This window comes from Mauremys reevesii, linkage group 10 (assembly GCF_016161935.1).
Source record: "Mauremys reevesii isolate NIE-2019 linkage group 10, ASM1616193v1, whole genome shotgun sequence".
In the NCBI taxonomy this organism is placed as follows: Eukaryota; Metazoa; Chordata; order Testudines; family Geoemydidae; genus Mauremys; species Mauremys reevesii.
In genome coordinates this window covers 82,134,268-82,155,687 of record NC_052632.1, presented here as the reverse complement: position 1 = coordinate 82,155,687, position 21,420 = coordinate 82,134,268, and the positions used below count along the sequence as shown (strand labels likewise).

At 55.4% G+C, this 21,420-nt stretch overlaps 1 protein-coding gene across 3 annotated transcripts in view; it reads right to left on the bottom strand.

Annotated features, from left to right (window-relative positions):
* Window positions 1-2,474: 2,474 nt before the first annotated feature.
* Window positions 2,475-21,420, bottom strand: part of TRAF7 (TNF receptor associated factor 7) — a 44,463-nt gene continuing 25,517 nt past the window's right edge. For all 3 annotated transcript variants that reach the window (XM_039491380.1, XM_039491381.1, XM_039491379.1), the window contains 16 exons: window positions 20,088-20,180; window positions 16,829-16,862; window positions 14,957-15,140; window positions 14,078-14,212; window positions 12,870-13,087; window positions 12,021-12,094; window positions 10,744-10,792; window positions 10,375-10,502; window positions 8,696-8,778; window positions 8,149-8,188; window positions 7,364-7,480; window positions 6,062-6,184; window positions 5,081-5,200; window positions 4,583-4,714; window positions 3,648-3,767; window positions 2,475-3,291 (listed from right to left, as the gene is read on the bottom strand). In XM_039491380.1, coding sequence (XP_039347314.1) covers window positions 3,277-3,291; window positions 3,648-3,767; window positions 4,583-4,714; window positions 5,081-5,200; window positions 6,062-6,184; window positions 7,364-7,480; window positions 8,149-8,188; window positions 8,696-8,778; window positions 10,375-10,502; window positions 10,744-10,792; window positions 12,021-12,094; window positions 12,870-13,087; window positions 14,078-14,212; window positions 14,957-15,140; window positions 16,829-16,862; window positions 20,088-20,180 — 1,665 coding nt within the window. In that variant the 3' untranslated portion in view covers window positions 2,475-3,276. The remainder of the gene's footprint in view (window positions 3,292-3,647; window positions 3,768-4,582; window positions 4,715-5,080; window positions 5,201-6,061; window positions 6,185-7,363; window positions 7,481-8,148; window positions 8,189-8,695; window positions 8,779-10,374; window positions 10,503-10,743; window positions 10,793-12,020; window positions 12,095-12,869; window positions 13,088-14,077; window positions 14,213-14,956; window positions 15,141-16,828; window positions 16,863-20,087; window positions 20,181-21,420) is intronic.

Sequence of the window (21,420 nt, the reverse complement as noted above, 5' to 3'; positions counted from 1 at the left end):
CTGGATCCCACCCTCCTGCCCCAGCCCAGTGAAAGGGAGCGAGAGTGGGGGGACAGCCAGCACGGCCAGGAGAGGGAACTGGAGTGAATCGGGCAGGGGCGGGGGTGGGGCTAGGGTGTTCACTTTTCTGCTATTAGAAAATTGGCACCCCCTAGCAAGCTTAGGTAAGGGGCCTACTGGGTTTTGGGCTGGCTAGCGCCCAGTCCCAAAGGGGCAGGAGCAATGAGTCCTCAGGGCCCCTGTGATGGACAGCCCCCCCCCCGAGCCAATGAGGCGAAGCCAACATGCCAGATCAGCCTGATTGACAATCAGGGAGTCAGGTGGGCCCAGCTGTGCTGGGGCTGCCTGGGCAGGAGTGGGGCAGAGCTAAGAGGAGAGCTGGGGCAGGGGGGCGGGGCTTGAGCTGAGCTGGAGGCGGAGCAGCGGGGGGGGGGCTGAGTGAGGGGGACCCTGGGCAGCGGGCCCAATGCAGGGAGACACCCCCAGCCAAGAAGCCCAGCAGGCGAGACTTGGAGCCAGCCCGCAGGATTGCCGGCCCAAAGCAGCCTGCCTGCCCTGGCCCCGTGCCACTCGCGGCAGCAGCTGGCACCAGGTCCCTGCGGCCGCTGGCAGGGTGGGGGCGTGCAGAGCTCCATGTGCTGCCCTCACCTCCAGGCAGCGCTCCCCCGCAGCTCCCATTGGCCAGGCACCCCGTGCCCTGAGCCCCCTAGGCCCCTGCTGCACCCCTCAGGCAGCCTCTGGGTAAAGGGAGTGGGCGCGGGGGCTCAGATCCTTTCGCTAGCCCACATCACCAGGGTAGTGGCTAAGCCAGGCAAGTTCCCCCCATAGTGGGCCTATTCCCCTGCTTTCACTTAGCTTAGACAGCGAGCAAAGGTGGTGGCGGCGTTTAAGCATAGTGGGAAAAACCTTTTCGTTGACTAAAGTCAGCCCAGGGGGCTGAGCCCTGGCCCTCTGAGCCCTGTCCAGCTGGATAACGGGGCGGCCACACCCAGCAGCCACTTAATCTGGTATGTTCAGTGGGAGATTTAAAGCCGAATGAACGTGCCGGTTCCTCCACGCCCCCTGTGCGGCTGCGGCTGGGACCTGCTCGCTCTTCGGCGCCAGCAGGTGTGTGAATGGCTCTGTAGGTGCGTGTTGCTGGCCGCGTAGGTTCTGAATGAAAGATTGAGTCTGAGCTGCTTTCGAACAGTGGGGTTAGCACCCCCCCAGCCTCTGGAGGCCCCCAGACTGTGGGGCACCCGTTTTGTGTAACTGCCCTGCGGGTGCCCTTACCCAGGGTTAGGGCAAGGCCGGCTGGCAAGGGTGGCAGGCACCCAGCAGCACAAGCTCAGCCAGGCACCCACCATGTCTGGCAGGGGCAGGGAATAAGCCAGCGGACCAAGAAGCTGTCTCACTTTGTCGTCTCAGGCGCTGCTCACCTACCAGGGGTCAGCGCCTCCCGGGGCAGCTTTTGGCCTGCCCCCCTCCCCCCTCCCGCTATGGGTATAACCTACCCCTGCTGCACCAGTCTGCTTGGAGCCCTGCTCCTTCCTCAGGGGCAAGCCTCGTTCTGGGGCCACAGACACTGGACGCCCCAGGAGCAGCTGGACAGGGCTCAGAGGGCTAGTCCCATAGGAAACCCCCCCCCCCTTTGCTTCCAAACACACCAGGCCTCTCTTCCTCAGCCCCCCACTCAGGGCTGTTGCTGTGCCAGGCCGGGGGTGCAGCTCTAGCCCTGGTAGGAGACGCGGTTTTCCAGGGCTTTTGCCCTCAGCTAAGAGGCTCTAACACCTCTGGGCCCCAAGCAGCTCAAAGCCCTGTTGATAGTGGCCCCGGCCGGGCCCTCCCAGCCGTGGGGCAGACCTAGGCCTAAGCTTAGTGCTCTGCTTTGATAGCGCCGGGCTGATACCCAGTGAAGGTAACGGGGGGAGACGGGGATCTGCTTGGCCTGCACGTGATTCCTGCTGCCAGGAGCCGATCTGCACCTTGGCTCAGAGACACCCCCGATTCTCCCCCAGTGCGTGGCCCGGAGCTGCTGCAGCAGTTATCGAGCGAGCGTCCGGAGGGGAAAGCACCTATGGGAGAACTCACTGCACGCCCGCGGGTGCCACACCCTTTCCTTCTCCTAGGTCTGCACTGCGAGGAAAGACCCCTGGCTGGCCGTGGGGCTGGTTCATGGCTGTGTAGACTTCGGGGCTCAGGCTGCAGCCCGAGCTCTGGGACCCTCGCCCGGGAGCCAGCAAAGCCCAGCAGTCCACACAGCAATGAACCAGCCCTTGGCTGACTGGGGCTCCCGGGGCTCAGGCCAGCTGCGGGTGTCTAGCGGCTGTGTAGACACCCCTAGTGGCCTCCCACCCCTGCTGGGCCTGATGCAGGGACAAGCTCCCCTGCCCAGGGGCGCAGGGTTGGGAAGTGCGTGCCCGTGGAAGGCCAGGCGGGTGGCAGCTGGCCCTCCCCCAGCAAGCCCCCCCAAGTAACTCACACGTGCCTGGAACAGCTCTTTCCACTTTTATTGTCAATGAAGAAATAATCCAGTTATATTACAATCTTAAAAACCGTAGAAAATGTGAGTAAAAATGCAACAGAGGCTTTTTCTCTTTAATGTGGAGACTGTAATTACAGGGAGGGTGAACCAATCGCTTGTGTTACTTGATCAGAGAACTAGCTTGTGGTGTAAAAATCGTACCTGGCTCCACAAGGAAGATTCCTCTTGAAAGGCCAAACAGCAGCTCGCTGTCGTCTGGGCAGTCACATTAAATACAAGAGCGACTGAGAGGGGCCCATGCGAACCCGAGCGGAGGACAAGGCCGAAGCTCAGTTCTCCTGTTTGCAAAGCGACCTCGCTCCTGGTTCTTCGCTTCCTCGACAGGCTCCGCTGCAACCGCCGGCGTTGTGCTGTCCCATTGCCACCTGCGCCGTGCTTGGCCCGACCAGCCCAGCCAGCCCGTGTCCCGTTTGGCGTGCCGAGCCTTCGGGCCAGGCTCTGCTGTGGTGACACTACAGTAACAAGCCCCTGCCCGGTGCTGTGTGCAGCACGGAGAACAGCACTGACCCACCGGCCCTCGCAGCAGGCCAGGTCTCCCACCTAGTTCATGGGACAGGGCTGACTTCGGAGGCGGCCCTGGGCGACAGCGATGCTGAGGGCGTAGCTGCTGTGGCCGATGGAAGGCAGCAGGTGGTGGTGGTGAGCAGAGGGCGGCAGCAGCTATTTCAGAGCGGTGTCAGTCATCCAACAGGCCGGCAGAGGAGAAGGAGATTCTGGTAGCTCGGGGTGCAGGACTGGCGGAGCTGCTGCCGTTAGCACGTCCAGACCTGTGGAGGCAGGGAGGGACGGGCGACCAGCATCCAGGTCAGTCAAGGGAACACAGCTGGTTCCTTCCTCACCCTTCTCAAAGCTGAGCCCATAGCGATCCCTGCTGGCTCCCCGACCCGCGGCTGCTGCTCTAGTGACCCAGGAGGAAAGGGGAGCTCTTGGCCTGCCCAGGAACCCCAGCCCTGCAGCCACAGCCCCCCAAGAGTGGGCACGTCGTGGGCAACAGCTGCTGGCCCAAGCTGCAGCCCCCCTAGGGCAGGGCTCACGAGGCTAATCTCAGCTGGTGCTTCTGCCCCCTCCCGCCAGGCCAAGCTGCTGGGGTCTCTCTGCAGGGGGAAGCCCAGGGGCGACCGACCTTAACAGTGCTGTCCACAGCGCCGGAGAACAGGCGGCCCCTGGAGACCGCGAGCGCCGTCACGCTGCCCTGGTGCCGCAGCAGCGTCTGAGTGCAGATCATGTTGTCCATGCTCCACACCTGGAAGCACAGCAGGGGTGTGTGAATGCAAAGCTGGGGACCACAAGGCCTGTCTGCCCAGGCACCAAGGGGGCTCAGAGGAGAGGGCTCTGGGCACGAAGGGAAGGAAACAACCTGGGAGTGCGAACAAAGACCAAAGAATTCTCCACCCCCAGCCTAGAGGCCTCCCTTGCCCTTCGGGAACCATGTTACTCTCCTGGGGACCCGGGTTAGTTACAGGAGCCAGGCCTGGGGCGCTGAACTGAGAGTCTCTCTGCGTCACCATGTCCCAGCTGTCTGGATACGGACATGGTCCCAGCACCACCACATCTGCCTGCTCTCACTCCTTCAGTTCAGCGCACAGTGCCCCACAGGCGGGTACTAACTAACCCCAGCTCTCCCCTCCCAGGCCAGCGCCAGACTGGTCCATAGCGAACAGGTTCTGGCAAGACTCTGCACTGTGGCAGCACGAGTCACTGTCACCGGGAACGGCAGCTCTGCAGCCTTGCGTCGGCAGCTCTCCAAACACGAAGACACTACGGCGCTCCCGTCACACCGAGCCCCGATTTACAGCTGACGGGACTGAGGAACACACAGGGGAAGGGCACAAGGGATCTGGACTTGGCCCAGGACCCCTCACTCCCAGTCCCCTGCAGCAGCCAGTGGCCCCCTCCTTACCTGACACTGAGAAGCTAAAAGCAGCGGAGAGCCGTAAGCCCCACGGGCTGCAGTGAAGGGAAGGGTGCGAGTCCAGGTGGGGACTAGCCTCCCAACGCTGCTTCCCCTCAGCCTCGGGAGCCTCTCCCCCAGCTAGGCCAGCCCATGGCAGCACGTACCCTGAGAGAGCGATCGTACGACGCACTGAAGACTTTGGTTTGATCCGGCGTGGAGATGACGGCCAGGGCGTACACCGTCCCCACGTGCCCGGTCAGCGTGCGTACCTGCTCCTTCGACTCGATATCCCAGACCTGAGCGAGGAGAACAGGAGAGACACGGCTCAGAGTGACCGAGCCAACATACAAGGTTGCGGAGCAGAGCAGGACCAGAGAGGGTAACAGCACCCTCTGACTGCCTGGCAGCCCCAGCACCGAGAGGGTGGGTCTCAGGCCAGCCGCTAGAGAATGGGAAAGCACGCTGCCTGGATAGCCTCCATGGAGTCCATCTCTTATCCCCAGGGGTGCCCCGGCAGCCCACTCGGCAGGAGGGAGGTGGGCCCTTTGGCACAGCAGATGCTGGGGATATCCCGGCATGGCTAGCCATGCTGTGCCCCTGTTCTGCAGGGAGGGAGCGGCAGGGCTGCACCTCCGGCCCTGGCACAGACTCCGTGTTCTTACATGGATGAGGTTCTCGTAGGTGCCACACACAATGTGATGGTTGGTCACGGCGATGGAGTACACGCTGCCCCCTGACGTCTGCAGCACATGGACACACTCCAGGTTCCGGATGTCCCAGATCTGAAACAGCCCCCATCCAGGTCAGCGTCGCCCCGGTGCAGCAGCCCACGTTCGAGAGGAACGAGTGAGCCCCGGAGCGATACACTGGACTCCTCTCAGTGCGTAGCCGGGGGTGCCTTTCCAGACTGGCTGGAGGGCCTGTTGGGGCCAGTGGCTCTGTCCCAGGCACGGCCAATGGGCTGGCAACAGGTGGAAAGGCTCTCGACCAAGTTCCTATCAGGGCATGAGCCACACCACTCCCATAGCCAGCGTCTGATAGGCAGCAAAATACAGAGCTGGGCCCAGCAGAACCAGGCCCGAGCCTGGTCCTATCCCGGGAAGGGACGGGGAGGGGAGGTGGCCCCAATGTCACACTAGGGGAGAGGGTGCTATAGCAGAGCCAGGCAGGAGCAGGGGGTGCCAGGCACAATGTACCCCAACTTTCCACCGCAGTCCAGACACCAGCTGCTAAGTTAACCAGCAGGGACTGGGCCAACAAAGACGAGACTCTTACAGGAACCAAATGCAGATTGATGGTGATTCTGCAGCCCAGACACTGCCCCTCTTCTCTTAGCAGCAGCAGGGTCAGTGCCGGAGAATGGATGACAACGTCCCAGCAGCTGGAGAAGGGCCACGGCTACATGGCAGTGCTGGTCTTGGCTAATGCCAAACAGCAGCCTGGACCTACCAAACTCTGATATTACTGCAAAGACGGGAACCCACCAGCCACAATCGCCTGAGTAAACTCCAATATGTCAGGGACACAACAGCTGTGAAAGCACGCTGCAGAGTGCTCCTGGCTGCCTTTGGTTCTGCACAGATAGGAAGTTAGTGCTGGAGGTTGGAAGGTGCTTTACTCACACACGTCATCAGTGTACTTACCTTGATTGTTTGGTAAGACCCACTGTAGAGATAGTTTTGAGAAGCCACAAGCGCTCGCACCCAGTGATTGAGACCTGTCAGTTCCTTTTTCAGCTTGAGTTCGGTGCCCACGATGTCCCAGACCTGTGGCAGGCGCGCGCACACACACACACACACAGACACACACACACACACGGATCAGAAAGGGACATGACCGCTCAGCTTGCACACTGCTAAGCAGGGCCATTGTGGTCAGAAAGACCAGTCCAAATGGCTGCGACTAACTCTGCAGGGTTGCTTCCTGCACAAAATCCACCTCTGTGCAGAGACACAACACAAGGTCCCCAACGAGGGTGGAAGCAGGGCCTCGATCCCATACTGGCCCTTGGATGTGAGGGGAGAAGTGAGAGTGGCCGTGTCCAGCCCTGGGAAGATCCACTGGAGCTGCTGATCTACAGATAAATTCACACTACAGCCCGTCACTAACATGAGCCATGTGCCTGCGAGTTTAAACAGAAGCAACTGCAGTGGAGGATGTTTTCTGCCTGGGACTTGCCCGCCCTGTGCTAGGGGGCTGCAATACAACATACATACAGCGTCCCCAGAACCCTCGACTGAGCAATCCAGCAGCAGCTGCGAAGCCAGGGAGCGATGCAGGGGCACAGCACTGACGCATGTGCGTCAGGAGGAGAGGACACTGGAGCAGCTTTAGAAGCAGGTGTTAGATCTCTGCTCCACTCACCTGGCACACATGGAGCCAGGTTTATTTTTTAAATGCATGTTTACTAAAAACTCCAGTTGTTTGAATTACAGCTCTCTGGTGCCTTCCAAGTCCCAAAGCACTTGAGCCACACGACACCCCAACCGATGAGGAAATGGAGGCACAGCCAAGCTAAGCAGCTCACCCAAGATCACGTGGTGACTTGCCAGCAGAGCTGGAAACAGAACCCCAGAGAGCTGGCCGAGATTGTCCAAAGGACGTGCAATTGTGGGTGCCCAACCAGAGACACCTTGAATGACCCCCAATGGCCAGACTGTGTGGCACGCACCCTCTGGAAACCGGCCCCTTTGAAGGGCTCTCAGGTTGGACATCCAAAACCAGAGGCACCTGAAATCACTGCTCCCTTGTGGCAATCTTGCAGCCTCGGCTGCAGGGAGCACTAGCCGTCCCTCCCAGTGTCTGTCTCCCCCTAAGCTCACGCCGCAACGCTAACCAGACCACATGCAGACATACCCACGCAGGCCCAAAAGAGCCTTTTCTTGCCAGCGAACTTCTCCCCAAATGGCCACCCAACCCCAACAGGTGCCTTCTCAGCCCTCTACCTTAATGGCTTTAAGGGAGCCACTGAACAGCATGTTGTGTGAGGAGACCAAAGTGCAAACAGGATTGTCATGCGCTCGGATCGTGTTCACCTTCTGCAAGGTTTGAATGTCCCAGACCTCAAAAAGGAAGACAAAATCGGTTAGGGACTGGCCTGCTCTGGAAACCCCCTGCAGTTCCCCCCCTCGCCTATCTGCCCTGGAAATACCCCCAGCAGAAAAACACAGCAAGGGCAGCTGTGACATAGGACAGACGCAGCTGTGGCCAGAGGATATAGCCCCTCTCTGATGGGCGGAGGTTCGACTGGGGGGCTCCTGAGTGGGACTCTCATCCCAGACACTAACACAGCCTCCTGTTAGTCAGCCAGAAGAGGGGGCGAGGATTCAGCGGCTGTGGGCCAGACTCCCAGCGCTGGCTGGCCACAGAAGCTGGAGGACAGGACAGAGCCTTCCCGGGAAGTCACTGCTGGATTAGAACTTGTCATTTACTCCAAGCTACGTATGGGCAGCCCAGTGCCAGTTCAATGCCCTGGCTTCCCACGCTGCACTGGGGCGTCTAGTCAAGTCTAGGTCACTTGAAGGAGACAAACGCCCCCCTTTTATTATTATAAAACCCAAACAAACTCATCCCCAGGATGGGGAAACCACACGCAAGGGAGTCATTTGTTCTCTCGTGCTCTCCAGCCATTCCCAGCCAAGAGGACATTGGAGGTGCTGCTTTCACAAGCTGTTGTGCCCTGTAACCTCCCATGTGCCGCCTTAGAACCAGGGCAACGCCGGATACTCACAATGATGGTGCAGTCAGCAGAACCGCTGTACAGCTTGTTCCTGTAACATCACAAGACAATGAAAGGGCGTCAGCAAGGGAGAGCCAGCTGTGGGATTCCAGCTGTCCCTGGGGCTCTGCTCACAGGATTCTCGCACCTTTCAGACCCTCCTCGCCCCGCCCCTGCCTGCTCAGAGGACAGGAGCCAGGGCGACACCCCCCGTTCCCAAACAAAACACTCTGCTCATCATCTCCCAGATGCACAGGGCTGGCACAGCTGTGGTGAGCGGGGGTGGGACCAAGGGGCTTTTCACTCTGATAACTTGGCCCATCTGTCCCTCTGGCTTATTAAACGGGGAGATGTGGGATTCTGGCCCCTCCAATTCACCTGCGCACGTGTGTAAAAGCCTGGTGCACGTGCGCACGCCAGAATTAGGAAGGAAATTACCATCTTAGTCCCTCTTCTAATAATTCACTAATTAGGAGAGGCCAGAGAACAGACCACAAGCTTCTCGTCGCCATTCCCCATTTCCCCCACCATTGGCACAAAAATCATCCGCTCCACTCACCCCTGAATGCAGAGAGCTAGGACAATCCCATCGTGGCCCTCCAAGGTCTTTTGGCACTTGTATGTGGTGCAGGTATCCCACACCTAACAGGAAAGACAAGTTAGCAGGAGATCACATGCCTGCACTAGAGAGCAGCTGGGGATCAGAGCAGGAAGTCAGCTGAGCCAGGAGAGCAGGGAAACCAGTCAGCTGTTTCCTGTGTCCTCTGTGCACCTGTTTTCCTGTCTGACCGGCAGAGATGAGCACATCTAGGAAAGGAAATTTCGCAAGCAGGGTCAGACTGAATTTCCAAGGGACACCAAACACTGAAATGCAGCCACAACAGCTCCACAGCACTAGGGCAGACAACAAACTTTCCTAAAACCCGTAGTAAGAAAATGCCAGGAATCAGGCAAACACATGGGCGGTGAGTGCTAGTCACCACAGCGCTAGCTTTTCCTGCTTCTTTTCTCACCACTCCCAGTGTTTGAGCATGAAGAATGTGTGTTCCCCATTATCATTCCTGCTGCATGGAGATTTCAGCTGCTGAGTATTATGTGCTCTTAGTACAAGTGACCTCAAAACCAACCGTACAGCAACAGTTTTCCATACTGGGAGAGCAGGACACGGGTAGAGAGAAGAGGGAGGTTCCCGCTAACTAAGATCGGGCCTCCCTGACTAGATACCCCACCATGCCTACATGTTGGCATTTGTGGCTCCAGCCAATGGAAACCAGGTCCTTCATCTCAGAATTCAAAGCATTGGGAGAAAAATGCAGACAAATGGAACCCTAAGAGTTATGCTTTGCCAGCCTCAGATCTTTAAACACTTGCCACGTCCCTGCATTAAGACTTCCAATGCCCCTTGGCCAGAGGTAGTTAAGAATTACTCCCAGTGTATGGATGGGTAAATGAGGCCCAGATAGATGACCAGGCCAATTGCCATTGGTGCTGAATACGCACAGCATTCACTGATGTCAATAGGAGCAGAGAGAGCTCAGCTCCCTGGGGAGAAAATCCAATCAATCAGGCCTCAAGTGACTTGCCCCAGATCTGAGCGTCAGCAGCTCAAGCAGGATTGGAACCCAGAAGTCCTGGCTCCCAGCCCTTGAATAAATAAACCAAAAAGAACCAAGATTAAACCATGACAGTCTCTGTTTATGTAGGATCTATAGGCACCCTGTTTTCTAGTAATCAGTGAAATTCACAATTTCCAGAGCTTTGCTGACATCCATCCATCCGTGACACTGATCTGGCCAGGATAACATTTGAAACTGTTGTTTGGTCGGACTGTCAATTTGCTCTATTCAAACGCAGGACAAGGAAAAGCAAACAATGTTTGTAAAATGGACACATTTTGTAGGGAAAATCTATTTTGTTTTCCAGCTTCTAAAAGGGCTTTAGCCACCATGGAAAATAAAGAATTAGCAGCTGAAACTCTCTAAAGGCTGAATTGGGACAAGGTGAAAACACGAACAGCAGGCGTGAGATCAGGATCAGGGTTTCAGAAAGACTGTCCCTGAGATGAGACACGCAGGTCTGGCATCTTCATGCAGATAACTGAACAATGCTTCCGGCCCAGATGGAGTTTCAGCTCAAACCTGGGGCTGAGCAGGTAAACTCGGATATGGAGCTACACTCTGAGCCCAGCTGAGGGTGGATGGTCCTGTCTAAAGTGCGCACATGCTGCGGGGCTCTTACCTTAATGGTTTTGTCTGAGGAGCCACTGAAAAGCAAGTCTCCTATGGAGTAAACACACAGACACCAGACAGGGCCCTGATGCCCGACAAAGGTCCCCTTGCATTTGAAGATCTGCTGAGGATCGTACGCTGTGGAGTGAGGAGAGGCAGGAGGGGGTTAGGGGAACCATGACGCTAAGCCCTGCCAGCACAGAACTGGCCATGGAACTCAGAGGGGAGGGTTCTACTGACAAGAGCTGGTGTGTTACACTAGCCTGAAATGCATTATGGGAAATACGAGTCAGCTGATGCTGTGCTCTGAGAGGGATCTGCTGAGAAACCGTAGCATTCTGGGGCAAGCTGAGGGAGAGGGCCTGAAGCGTGTACTCACATCCTAAGATGCCCATGTTGAGGCGGGCGTTGATGTGGGACAGTTCATCCTGAAAAACAAACCAAGCAGGGTTAGAAGCAGAGCAACTGGAATCAATCCAGAGCCCCGGCACTGGCAGGCCCTCCACTAGGCTTCCCGCGGAGTCTGAGCCACTGCTCTAATACCGCCCTACAAACACGGAGCGGCTGGCAGTGCCCACCCAGGGGGTTCGTTCTCTGGCCCGGGGGAAGTGGAGGCCTGGCAGCACCTTCCTTATAGCCACGCATGTTGTCTCTGCAGAGGGGAGCAGGCACCTGCTTTCACCCTCCTGTGGGTATGGGGCTCAGCCCGGGTCTCCCTGGGATCAGGGTCTGGACGTGGACACTCGTACACCTTTCAAAATGCATGATCCTTCCTCTTCCTAAACCCGACACCGGGCAGGGCCAGGCAGTCATGAGGAGCTACTCATCCTGCGGTGCCTTCGAAATCCACTTTGCCTGACAATACTGCAGGTGTCACTCGACACAGTGCTCTGGGGCCCGGGCCTTGCCATCCCCAACGCAGCTGCTTTGCTGGCTGTAGCTGTGTCAGTCAGGGCTAGCGCGCTCCGCGTTCAGTCCTGAGCAGCATGCCCAGAGCTGGGGTGTGCACTGCTGGCGGGACGCGTCCCACCTGAACCCGGGCTGGAGGGTGATCTTATCAATGCCCTGAGACGTGCCGGAAGGGGCTGCCACGTGTTAGTACTAGACAATTACTGTGGCTCTGCACAATTCCCTTGCCAGTGGTAAGAGAGAACTGCCGTAAAGACCCGAAGAACCAGCCACCCTTGTGCAGGCCCTGGGCCGATCCCTGGCTGTAACGAAAGGCGCAGGAGGGCTAGAGTTCCAGGCAAAGCCCTGGCTATTTGCAACAAGTGTCCTGCTGGCTCCTGCACCACAGCCTGACTCCAGCCTGCAGAGAGGCTAAGGCACCCGAAGGCCTCCAAGCCAATCCCAAGGGTTTCTGCAGGCAGCCGGCTGCCCACCGGGCCAGATTCCAGATGTGCTCTGAAGCCCTTTGCACCTCGTACACACCGGGATCCCTGCCTGGCTATGGCAAAAACAAAACGGGGGGCGAACAGAGCCTGTGCGGAGGGAACTAGGTCTCGGCCATTTTGAACCCCTAACCGGGGTCTCCCCCGCCCATGGGAAGAGCAGCTTTACAAGTACATGCTGTTAACCCTTTCTTCACCAGAAACCCCTGCTGATCAGAACCACTGATGAATACAAGGGACGCCCTGTATCATGCAAAGGACTCACATTTAGCATGGAGGCATCCCTGCGGAACTCCATCAGGTCCTCGCTCAGCTTGCTCTGGTTCTCATCCAGCACATCTAGGGCGACAGAACGGCAGGTCCGTCAACCCCAGGGCCGCCTGGCCAGGAAACTCACTCGCTATCCCAGGGTATTTGCACAGATACGGGTTGTTTGTGTTACATTTGTCGTGACCCTGGAAATACCTGCAGTTACCTTACTGAAGGCTGGGGCTGAACTAACAGAAACATAAACACCCTGGTTAATTGGGCCCCAGGTGCAGGGTTCAGGTCTGACTCCCTAACGTTCACTAACCAGCAAGAACATCACTTGTTTGGTCTGGGGTATAAAACGCAAGGCTTGCAGATGTTTCTCTAGCAGAGCCTTTTCCTCACCCAAGGGAAGGAATCTCCCAGGCCTGGTTGTGCTGAGTATTTTGGCCATGGCTGTTAGGATATACAAGTAAAAGTGTGTGTGTGCGTGCGTGCACACACACACATATATCTGCCTGTATTGATGTAATTAAGACCAGTGGCCTTTGGACTAATAAAGGAACACTTGTGTGGAAACTGAGTCACGGTAAACCTTAATAAGGGATTTTAACATTCCCAAGGGAAATTATTTCCAGCATAAGAGCTGTTGGATCAGGCCCCAAACCTGCAGACCCAAGAAATCCAGGTAGCTCTGAAGATCAGCTGAATTTTGTTCAGCTAAAGGGAATCCCTGACCCTCCCGAGGTTTGCCCACAGCTAGTTTTCACTATGGTGTGAATGGGAAGTTTAAACACTTGACAAACGTGACCACCTAGCTGTAAAGCCCTGAAGGAGGAGCCATGCCCTTGGCCCGGAGACTCACCAAACTTGAGTTCCAGGTTCTTCTCCAACTGGTCAATCTTCTCTGAGAGCTTGCCCAGCATTGAGCGCAGGAAGGCGATTTCTTGGTCCTTCTGAGCCATTGCCACCTGCATCTCGTGGAAGCGGTCGTCTGTCTGCTGCAGGAACTCCTTCAGCCCCTCAAACTTACACATCTCCAAGTGAGTCTCGTAGGTGTCTTGATTTCCTATGAACGTACACCTGGAGGGAAGGGGGAGAGATGGAAGCTGGAGCCAGGCTCTGTCGGGAGGGCCTAGTGCTCACTGGCTCCTGCGCTGGGCATTTAGACAGATACAGGGTGAAGGCTCTCCAGCCCCCCTCCCCTCTGGAGGGATCTCTATGGTGCTGCAGTGCCCAAAGGCCAATCGTGGCTGCAGCCACCCATCCCCTGTAACCACAGGAGAAGGCTGAGGCTGAGCAGCTGCACCTGGTCCTGCTGGGGAACTTGCCCAAATAGGCTCTTCCGATCCCTCTCTCCAGGAAGTTCCAAGAACAAGCAGCTCCCAGGCAGGATCCAAAGTATTATGTCAGTGCATGTGCTCCGCGAAGGCCCTGTGCAGCTGCCGGTAAAGTCAAGGGACAAGCTCCAGCTGGCACAGTGGGTGCTGGCTTGGGCCTCACGCATGCACCCAGGCTCCTGGCAAACTGCCGAGGCTGGTCTGTGCATTACAACTGTTCTAGCAGAGCCGAGCTCTGCAGTCATACATCAGAGGGAAGTCTCCTCACACAACAGCCACCTTCCAGCCTCCACCTCTGGCCCTGGGTCCTGGCCATGCCAGTGCCCTCAGGCCTCGTGTCCTGCAGGCAGGGCGTTTCCCAGTCAGGGATTCCAGCACAGAGAGCAGCGGCCTCAGCTGCACTTCCCTAATCCTTTATCAGTCCTGCCCTGGACAGAGCCTGCCACTCTCTCTAGCAGGCTCTCCCGCCGAAGTCTCCTCAGGACACTCCCGAAGGGCCAGCAGTGGTCACACCTGATAGCTCTCCTCAGGGGGAGCTCAACGTGCTCACTTCTGCAGAACTTCTTGGCCCCGGAGAGTGACACCGAGCACCAGATTCGGTCTCAGGGCCCTGCCCGGCACAGCTCAAGAACCCGGTGTCTGAAATACAGCCCAGAAATGGAGTCCAACCATCCCTAGCAGTGAAGGGCCCAGCCAGCTCTCCCGGTGCCAGTCCCTGGAGCCCACTGCTTACCCGTATTTGGAATGAGGGCACTTGATGTGTTCGCACTCTTTGAGATGCGCCTCCAGGTTCATTTTCAAGAGAGGTGGGCAGCTGGGGTTATTGGGACAGCGAACTGGTCTGTAATCACAGCTGCTTTCGTGATCTCTGTGCACACAGGGAAAGGCACAAAGGAGAGAAAGTCACTGACAGGCAGAGAGGATGGGAAACCACGTGGCGTGACAGGGCGTGGAGCAAAGCAGCCCTTACGAGAACTCCAGCTAATCAAAACCTTCCCCCTCTCTTGTTCTGACGCTGGAAGCTATCTTTGAACCGCCATTTAAGCAGGTTTGCAGTAATGTTATGGCTGCAATTGCTGGAGGATACACAAGCCACATACATGTGGACAGCACCAACTTCTCCAATTGCATCAGTCCTTCCACAGACAGATGAAATGGCAGCTGATCAACAGCTGAGGCCATGAAGCAGATGAAATGCTGCAGGGGGCGGATTAGGGAGACAGGATGGGAATTCTTCAGCAGGGGATGGAGGTAGGAGAGTGGATTTAATGCCCCATCTCTTGGAGAGCCTGTGGTCCTTGTCACAGGTGGCCAGAGCCTCAGATTTAGAGCTCAGCTGAAAGGCATCACATTCAGCAGTACAACACTCCGGTGCAGGGACGTTTGGGGCGGTTCTGACCCTGCTACTGCAACACGGCACCCCTGGCGCCTCACTAAGACAGCAGAGGGTGTCCCCTCCTGCACCCACCCAATTCCCAGCAGCACAGGGCTGGACAGGACCACGGGAGCAGAACTGTTGCAAGGAGCCATGTAACGTTGCAAACGCAGAGCAATGAACGGGCACTAGCGGCCCCGCCCCGGAGAGCTCATCCCCTGCTCACAAGGCACTTACTTCCGGGCGCTCAGTTTAATGGTAAAGGGGCATCCGTGGGGGTCCACCTCGAAGGCAGCCGGCTTGCTGCTGGCGGCGGGCCGGCAGCCATATTTACAGTGAATGAACAGCTCCCCTATCTGCTCGGCCACGGCAATATTGTTAACAACCACAGTCAGTTTGGCGTTGTCCACTGGGCACTTCTCTGAGAGGGAGGGAGGGGAGAGAGAGGTGTTCGTTAAGAGACTCCAAGCGCAGAGAGGGCAGCTGGGCCCCGGAGGGCCTGTTTTCAGTGGTGTTTGTGCAGGTTCTTTTCTCTAAGGCCTCATCTATGCTGGGAGTTAGCGGATTGCAGCCCTCAGAGCCAGCTCCTGGACCAGCTGCATCAGTGCAAGCCTGTAACGTACACAGGGGAAGCCTCGAGTGTAGCCATTTGCACCAGTGCCGTTTGCTTAAGTTGTCAAACAGGCGTCAGCTGTGCCAGTGCCAGTCACACAGCCTAGGGCACGGCTGGCTGTGATCACCGCTAACCCCGGGCACACGCAGGGCTCGAGGGAGAGATCTGCAAAGAGCCTCATGACTCCAGAGCACAAATCCCAGTTATTTGGGGCGGGGGTGGGGGGGCTTTCCAAAGTCACTGAGCCAACAGAGCCTTGAACCCGATTGCTTTGTGCTAGGCATCTTTCCCACCTCAGCTCCAGCCACCTCTCTGCTGTCTCAGCGGGCAGAGGTGGTGAGGGGAGGTTTCTTTTCTCTCTCTCTGTGTGCACAGAATACAAACATCTGCCCCCCACCCAGCTCTGATGAAAAGGGAACAGACGCCTTTCCACACACTGCTCTGACCCCAGAGCAAAGAGCCCAAATCACACCTAGGAAACCTCCTGCTGCAGTGCCCTGGGGTGGGAAGGAGCAAACGAGGACAATGGGGGGAGCCGTCTCACTTGAAAGTCAAACATCTGTAGGCAGAATGAGCTGCTGTTTACTCAACCCCTGGAAGAGGGGGAAGGCCAGCAATCAGCATGGCTGGGCCTTGGGCTGGAACAGTGCCCTTCGGGTTCACGTGCCAAGCAAAGAGAGAGATGGGTTTAACAGCACGGTGTGCAAGTGAGAGAGGTGCTGGCTACTCCATCTCAGAGAGCCTCTCCTGGCTTTCTGAACTGGAGTTCAGTGAAGAAAAGAGGCGACGTGTTGCTGAACTTTCGGGTTGGCTGGAAATCAGCGGCTAGAAGAGCTGGCATGAACAGGATGCCAGGAGGAAAGGAGACAAGTTGGCTGCAGTAATACTTCTTATTGGACCAACTTCTGCTGGTGAGAGACAAGCTTTCGAGCCACAGAAGTTGGTCCAGTAAAAGACATGACCTTCCCCACCCTGCTTCTCTAATAGCCTGGGACCAACACGGCTACAACACTGCACACAACAATAGGAGGAAAGGACTCATGTCAAAACTCATGTCACTTATCCCCAGCAGAGGAGCTGGGAGCACTAATGCGGCACTGCTGGTGCTTGGGTCATTTACTGTCCTGCAGATTATCCACTCCATATTCCTGACCAGGACTTTGGAACACTTTGCTCCTAGGGAATCCACTCCAGCCTGCACTGAATCCAGTACATGCTGCAATGGAGTGTGGGAGCTCAGTGGGGATGCCAAGGCAGCAGAGATCCGATCAAGAATGCTCACAGCTATGGGCCTTGATCTGAGGCACCAGCAGAAGCCTGGGGCACAACAGGTCACATGGGGTGGGCCTGGGGGGTCCATTCTAGACCCTAGCAGACTTTCAGATTGATGCACTGCAGTTTCTCCAGGAGGGAGAGAGGAACAGATTGCCAGGCTGACCAGCCCAGAGACACGGGGGGGAGCGGTGAGCATTGCACAAGGATGGTTCTGTACTTACCAGATGTTAAGGCACATCTTCTGCAAAACGTGTGCTGTGGAGGCAAAGAGGAATAGCCCTGTCAGACTCCCCACGATCAGACAAATAATTCCGGGGTCGGGGGGGAGGGAAGGAGGAGGGGGTCAGGCTGTCAGAGGCCAGAGCCCCGTGGATTGTGGGCCACAGCAGATACGCTCCCTGTTCGGTATCGTAACATGCCCCTATGACCACTCAGACACATACCATGAGAAATGAAGCTGTGTGAAAACAGACATATCTAGTTCAAGCAGCCAAAAAAACACACACCAGGGGCCTGATCCTCAGAGGTTCTGAGCACCTGCAGTGAATCCAGTGGGACTTGCTCTGCACCTCTCTGAATCCTCTGGGCTGATTTCTCGACCTACAAAGACCAACCCAGGTTTCCCTGCCAGCCACCCCCATTACAAAACAGAAATGACACAAGTAACAATTTATGAAAGAAGCATCCAAAGGTGAAAAATACAGTTTAGCCTTTTCCCCCTTGGACTGTGCTACTTGGCAAATTGTCCACATCCATCCCCCCCACCCGGAGAGCTTTAGGGCTGTCCCAAGCACAGCTGTGCAGGTAGAAGAATGGAAAGGTGGCTTGTAACCAGCCATGTTAAAAGCCACGGCGTCTACCTTTCTCTTCGTGCAACAGAAACCTGCAGTAACTAAAGCAACCGACTCACTATGAAAATATGCTAATGAGTGTGAATATAATGTCACCGGAATATGCTTCATGCAACAGGTCTCTTGTAAGGTATCATTACAAAGCTTATAATCTACTGAGTGTGATCAGCCTATTTCTATAAATGTCCCACTCTTGTATCTGAAACTAGAAATATGAAATAAAACTCTGAGGGCCTATTGTAATTATGCAAAGTGTGGGCAATTAATGGTGGTTTGGAATCTTGATGACTCCCATTAACCAGGACAATTGTCTGTAAGTCTCCCTGTGTCTACAACTGTCTGTAAGTCTACACGTGTGCTGGCAAGTGGGTAATGAAGTCTTGCAGTGACATGTGATCATGTCACCTGAACTGGAATCCATCTTTAACCTGGTGCTTTTCCATTGAGGGGGGGGGGGGGGGGACCCAGAGAGGGACAAAGGATTCCTGCCTTATGCAAAAGATATATAAAGGGGTGGAACAGAACAAAGGGGCAGCCATCATGAGAAATCCCCTAGCTACCACCAGAGCTGGAACAAGGACTGTACCGGGGAAAGAACTGTGCCCAGACTAGGAAGGCAGGGGCGGCTCTAGACATTTTGCCGCCCCAGGCCGCGGGGGGCGCTCTGCCGGTTGCTGGTCCCGTGGCTCCGGTGGACCTCCCGCAGGCGTGCCTATGGAGGGTCCACTGGTCCCGCGGCTCCACCGAAGCCTGTGGGAGGTCCACCGGAGCCGCCTGCCGCCCTCCCGGCGACCGGCAGAGCGCCCCCCGCGGCATGCCGCCCCAAGCACGTGCTTGGCGTGCTGGGGCCTGGAGCTGCCCCTGTAGGAAGGTGTCTAGTCTGTGAAAGAGACTTATTGAAACATCTCTCAAGGTGAGATTTTACCTGTATTTAGTTGTATTACTGTATTAGGCTTAGATTTGCGTGTTTTATTTTATTTCACTTGGTAATTCACTTTGTTCTGTCTGCTATTACTTGGAACCATTTAAATCCTACGTTCTGCATTTAATAAAATCACTTTTTACTTATTAATTAACCCAGAGTGTGTATTAATACCGGGGGGGGGGGGGGGGACAGCTGTGCATCCCTCTCTATCAGTGTTACAGAGGGTGAACAATTTATGTGTTTACCCTGGATAAGCTTTACACAGGGTAAAACGGATTTATTTCGGGTTTGGACCCCACTGGGAGTTGGACATCTGAGTGTTAAAGGCAGGAACACGTCTGTACGTTGCTTTCACTTAAGCCTCCAGCTGTGGGGGACGTGGTTCAGACCCTGGGTCTGCAGCAGGCTGGCGGGTCTGGCTCAAACCAGGCAGGGCACTGCCATCGCAGACTGCCAGGGCAGGAAAGCAGGGGCAGGAGTAGTCTTGGCACATCTGTTGGCAGCTCCCAAGGGGGTTTCTGTGATTCAACCCATCACACTCACTCTCAGGCCAAAGCTCAGAGACAGAAAAAGAGCAAGATGAACACTGCAGCGTTTCACAGGATTCTAATCTGACTCAGTAGGTTCTCCGGAGTCTGCGACAAGGCCACAACTTGGCTCGTCACTTGAGAATTGCAATGTTATTATTACAGCAATACATTATCTGCAACTCTGCTGTGGCCTCCCTTTCCTGCCTCACACAGCTGCGTGCTCCCTCCAGAGCTGCCAAACAAGAGCTGCAAATGAAACCAGTTGGTTTCCTGCTGCAGAGGGTTATTTTCCATATTAACCAGTAAATCTCAGAGTCTACATGAAAGGTTTCTGGCTGGAACAGTCGCCCGGGTATTGTGTACAGAGAGGCAGGCTTTCTGGCTGCCTGAAAAGGAACAAGCTTCAACTAATGAGAGATAGCACCCTTACCTCAATAATCATCCTGCCTTGTGCTTCTCCAGTTATAGATCCAACCGAGGATCCCACAGCACTTTACAAGCATTCGAGAATTATACACCCAACACTACCATAAAGACCTATTCCTTCTGCAGGTGGCACAGAAGCAGGAATATTATACAGCTACTATTAAAATACTAATAAAATGGAGTATATAAAAGTAATTAATAATACTTTGCCCTTCCACTGTTCCTTTCATCTAAGGGTCTTAGAGACTTTTAAAAGCATTAACTAAATTAAGCCTCACACCACACTTGGTAGATAGGGAACAGTCTATCCACCACTAAAATGCAGCCATCTCTGGGGTGGAACACAGCAGAATGCAGAAACGCTGCACAGCAAACCTCTTCAAGACTGGAAGTGAAGGGTTACAAACCCAACTGAAATAAGATTGGAACATGCAATACGGAAAGTGTCATGGGATCTTTAACCATCTTTAATCTCATTTGACAGCTAGCACGGCTGGCAGCACAGCGCCCCCTACCACCTCACTGGGGCACTGGTTCAAAATAGACTCTCAGGTGACAAAGCCACCTACTAATCATCAACATCTTTCATGGAGCACCCTGGGTTTTCCTGGCAGGTCTCCTCTCATCTAAGCACAGAGCCAGCTTGGCTTGCAAGATCTAATGGTCACCAGTCGAGGTGGCATAGCTGGTAGCCACACTGTTACTTCACAAAGCCCACGGTAGTGATGTGGAAAGAGGACTTCCTTACCCCACAGGTTGTGATGACTGGATCTTTAAACACACTACAACACAACTGGCAGCAGAGTTTCACTGATGGCTGTTCGGCAAACACCAAGGGCTCCTGAATACAAAGAAAGACCAAGGGTGAAGTCAGGAGCTTCTCTACAATTCCAGTGCAACCCCCTTTCCGCACTGCAGGGAGCAGAGTGTAAGGAAGCAGCTTGTACAGTGAGAGTTTTGAGGCCACACTACAAAAGTATTAAGTCAACCTAACTTAGGTTGGCATACAGATGCCGCAGTAGTTACATTGCTCCTGGGTGTCCTTGTGTTGGTGGTGCACGGCTTTCCCCAGAAGAGCTTGCATCCATTGTACTGTCAGAGTGGGGCATTATGAAGTGACTCCTGAAAGCCAGTAACAGTGGATGTAAGTACTGCAGTGTCTACACTGACACCGCATTGACATTGACTCTGCGCCGCTCAGGGAGGTGGAGTTATTAAGTCGGCATAGTGCGGCGGTTACATCAGTGGGAGCAACGTTTCAGTGTAGACACTTCTGAAGTTCGGTCGACGTAAACTGCCTTGTGTTGACCTAACTCTGTAGTGTAGATGGTCTGCAGCTGTGATGCCAACCACCACCAATGCAGCCCAAGGCTACCAAGGAGACAAAAGAACAAAGCTTCCTAACTAACTGCCAGGGCTGCCAGGACTCAACTTTCCTTATCTCCAGCTGAAATTTAATTTCGATAGGCCAGCTTCTAGGGGCTGAGCCTAGAAACAGCCAGGGGCCCTCACCCACCACTCCGTTCACCGGGAACCGGGGGTACTCGGCATACGGCAAGATCAGGACCCTAATGGGGTCAGCTAGTTTCAACTGAAGTCCGTGGAGCTGTGCCCGTTTAGCCCAGCAGAGAATCTGGCCCCTAGCTTAGGAGGCTGGCTGAGTCCTTAGGGACTGCTCAGCTCGGCGGGAGTACCCTGCCGAATCATGGCCATACTGAAGCAGTGAGTGACAGCTTAAACCTTCTGGGTAAAAAGGCCTCTGAATTATTGATCTGAAGCCTGACATTCGAAAGTGATTTAGAAAACAATATCTACGTCCCCCTGTGTAGCTGAGATGTCCTAAAGGAAAGATTTCTCTGCCTCATGCAATCCATGGGACTTGGCTTCTGTCACTATGGGCCGGGAGCTCTGCTTTAGTTTTCCAGTTAGACGGGAAGTTCAGGGAAGTTCAGAAGCAGTATTCCCTGGCTATCTGGAGTACACCCTCTGAGCTCAAAGCAGACCAAGGGGTAAGTATTGATTAACATTTCAGATCAGTCACTTAAGAATCGCTCTAAGAGTGAAACTCAGCCCGAACACCC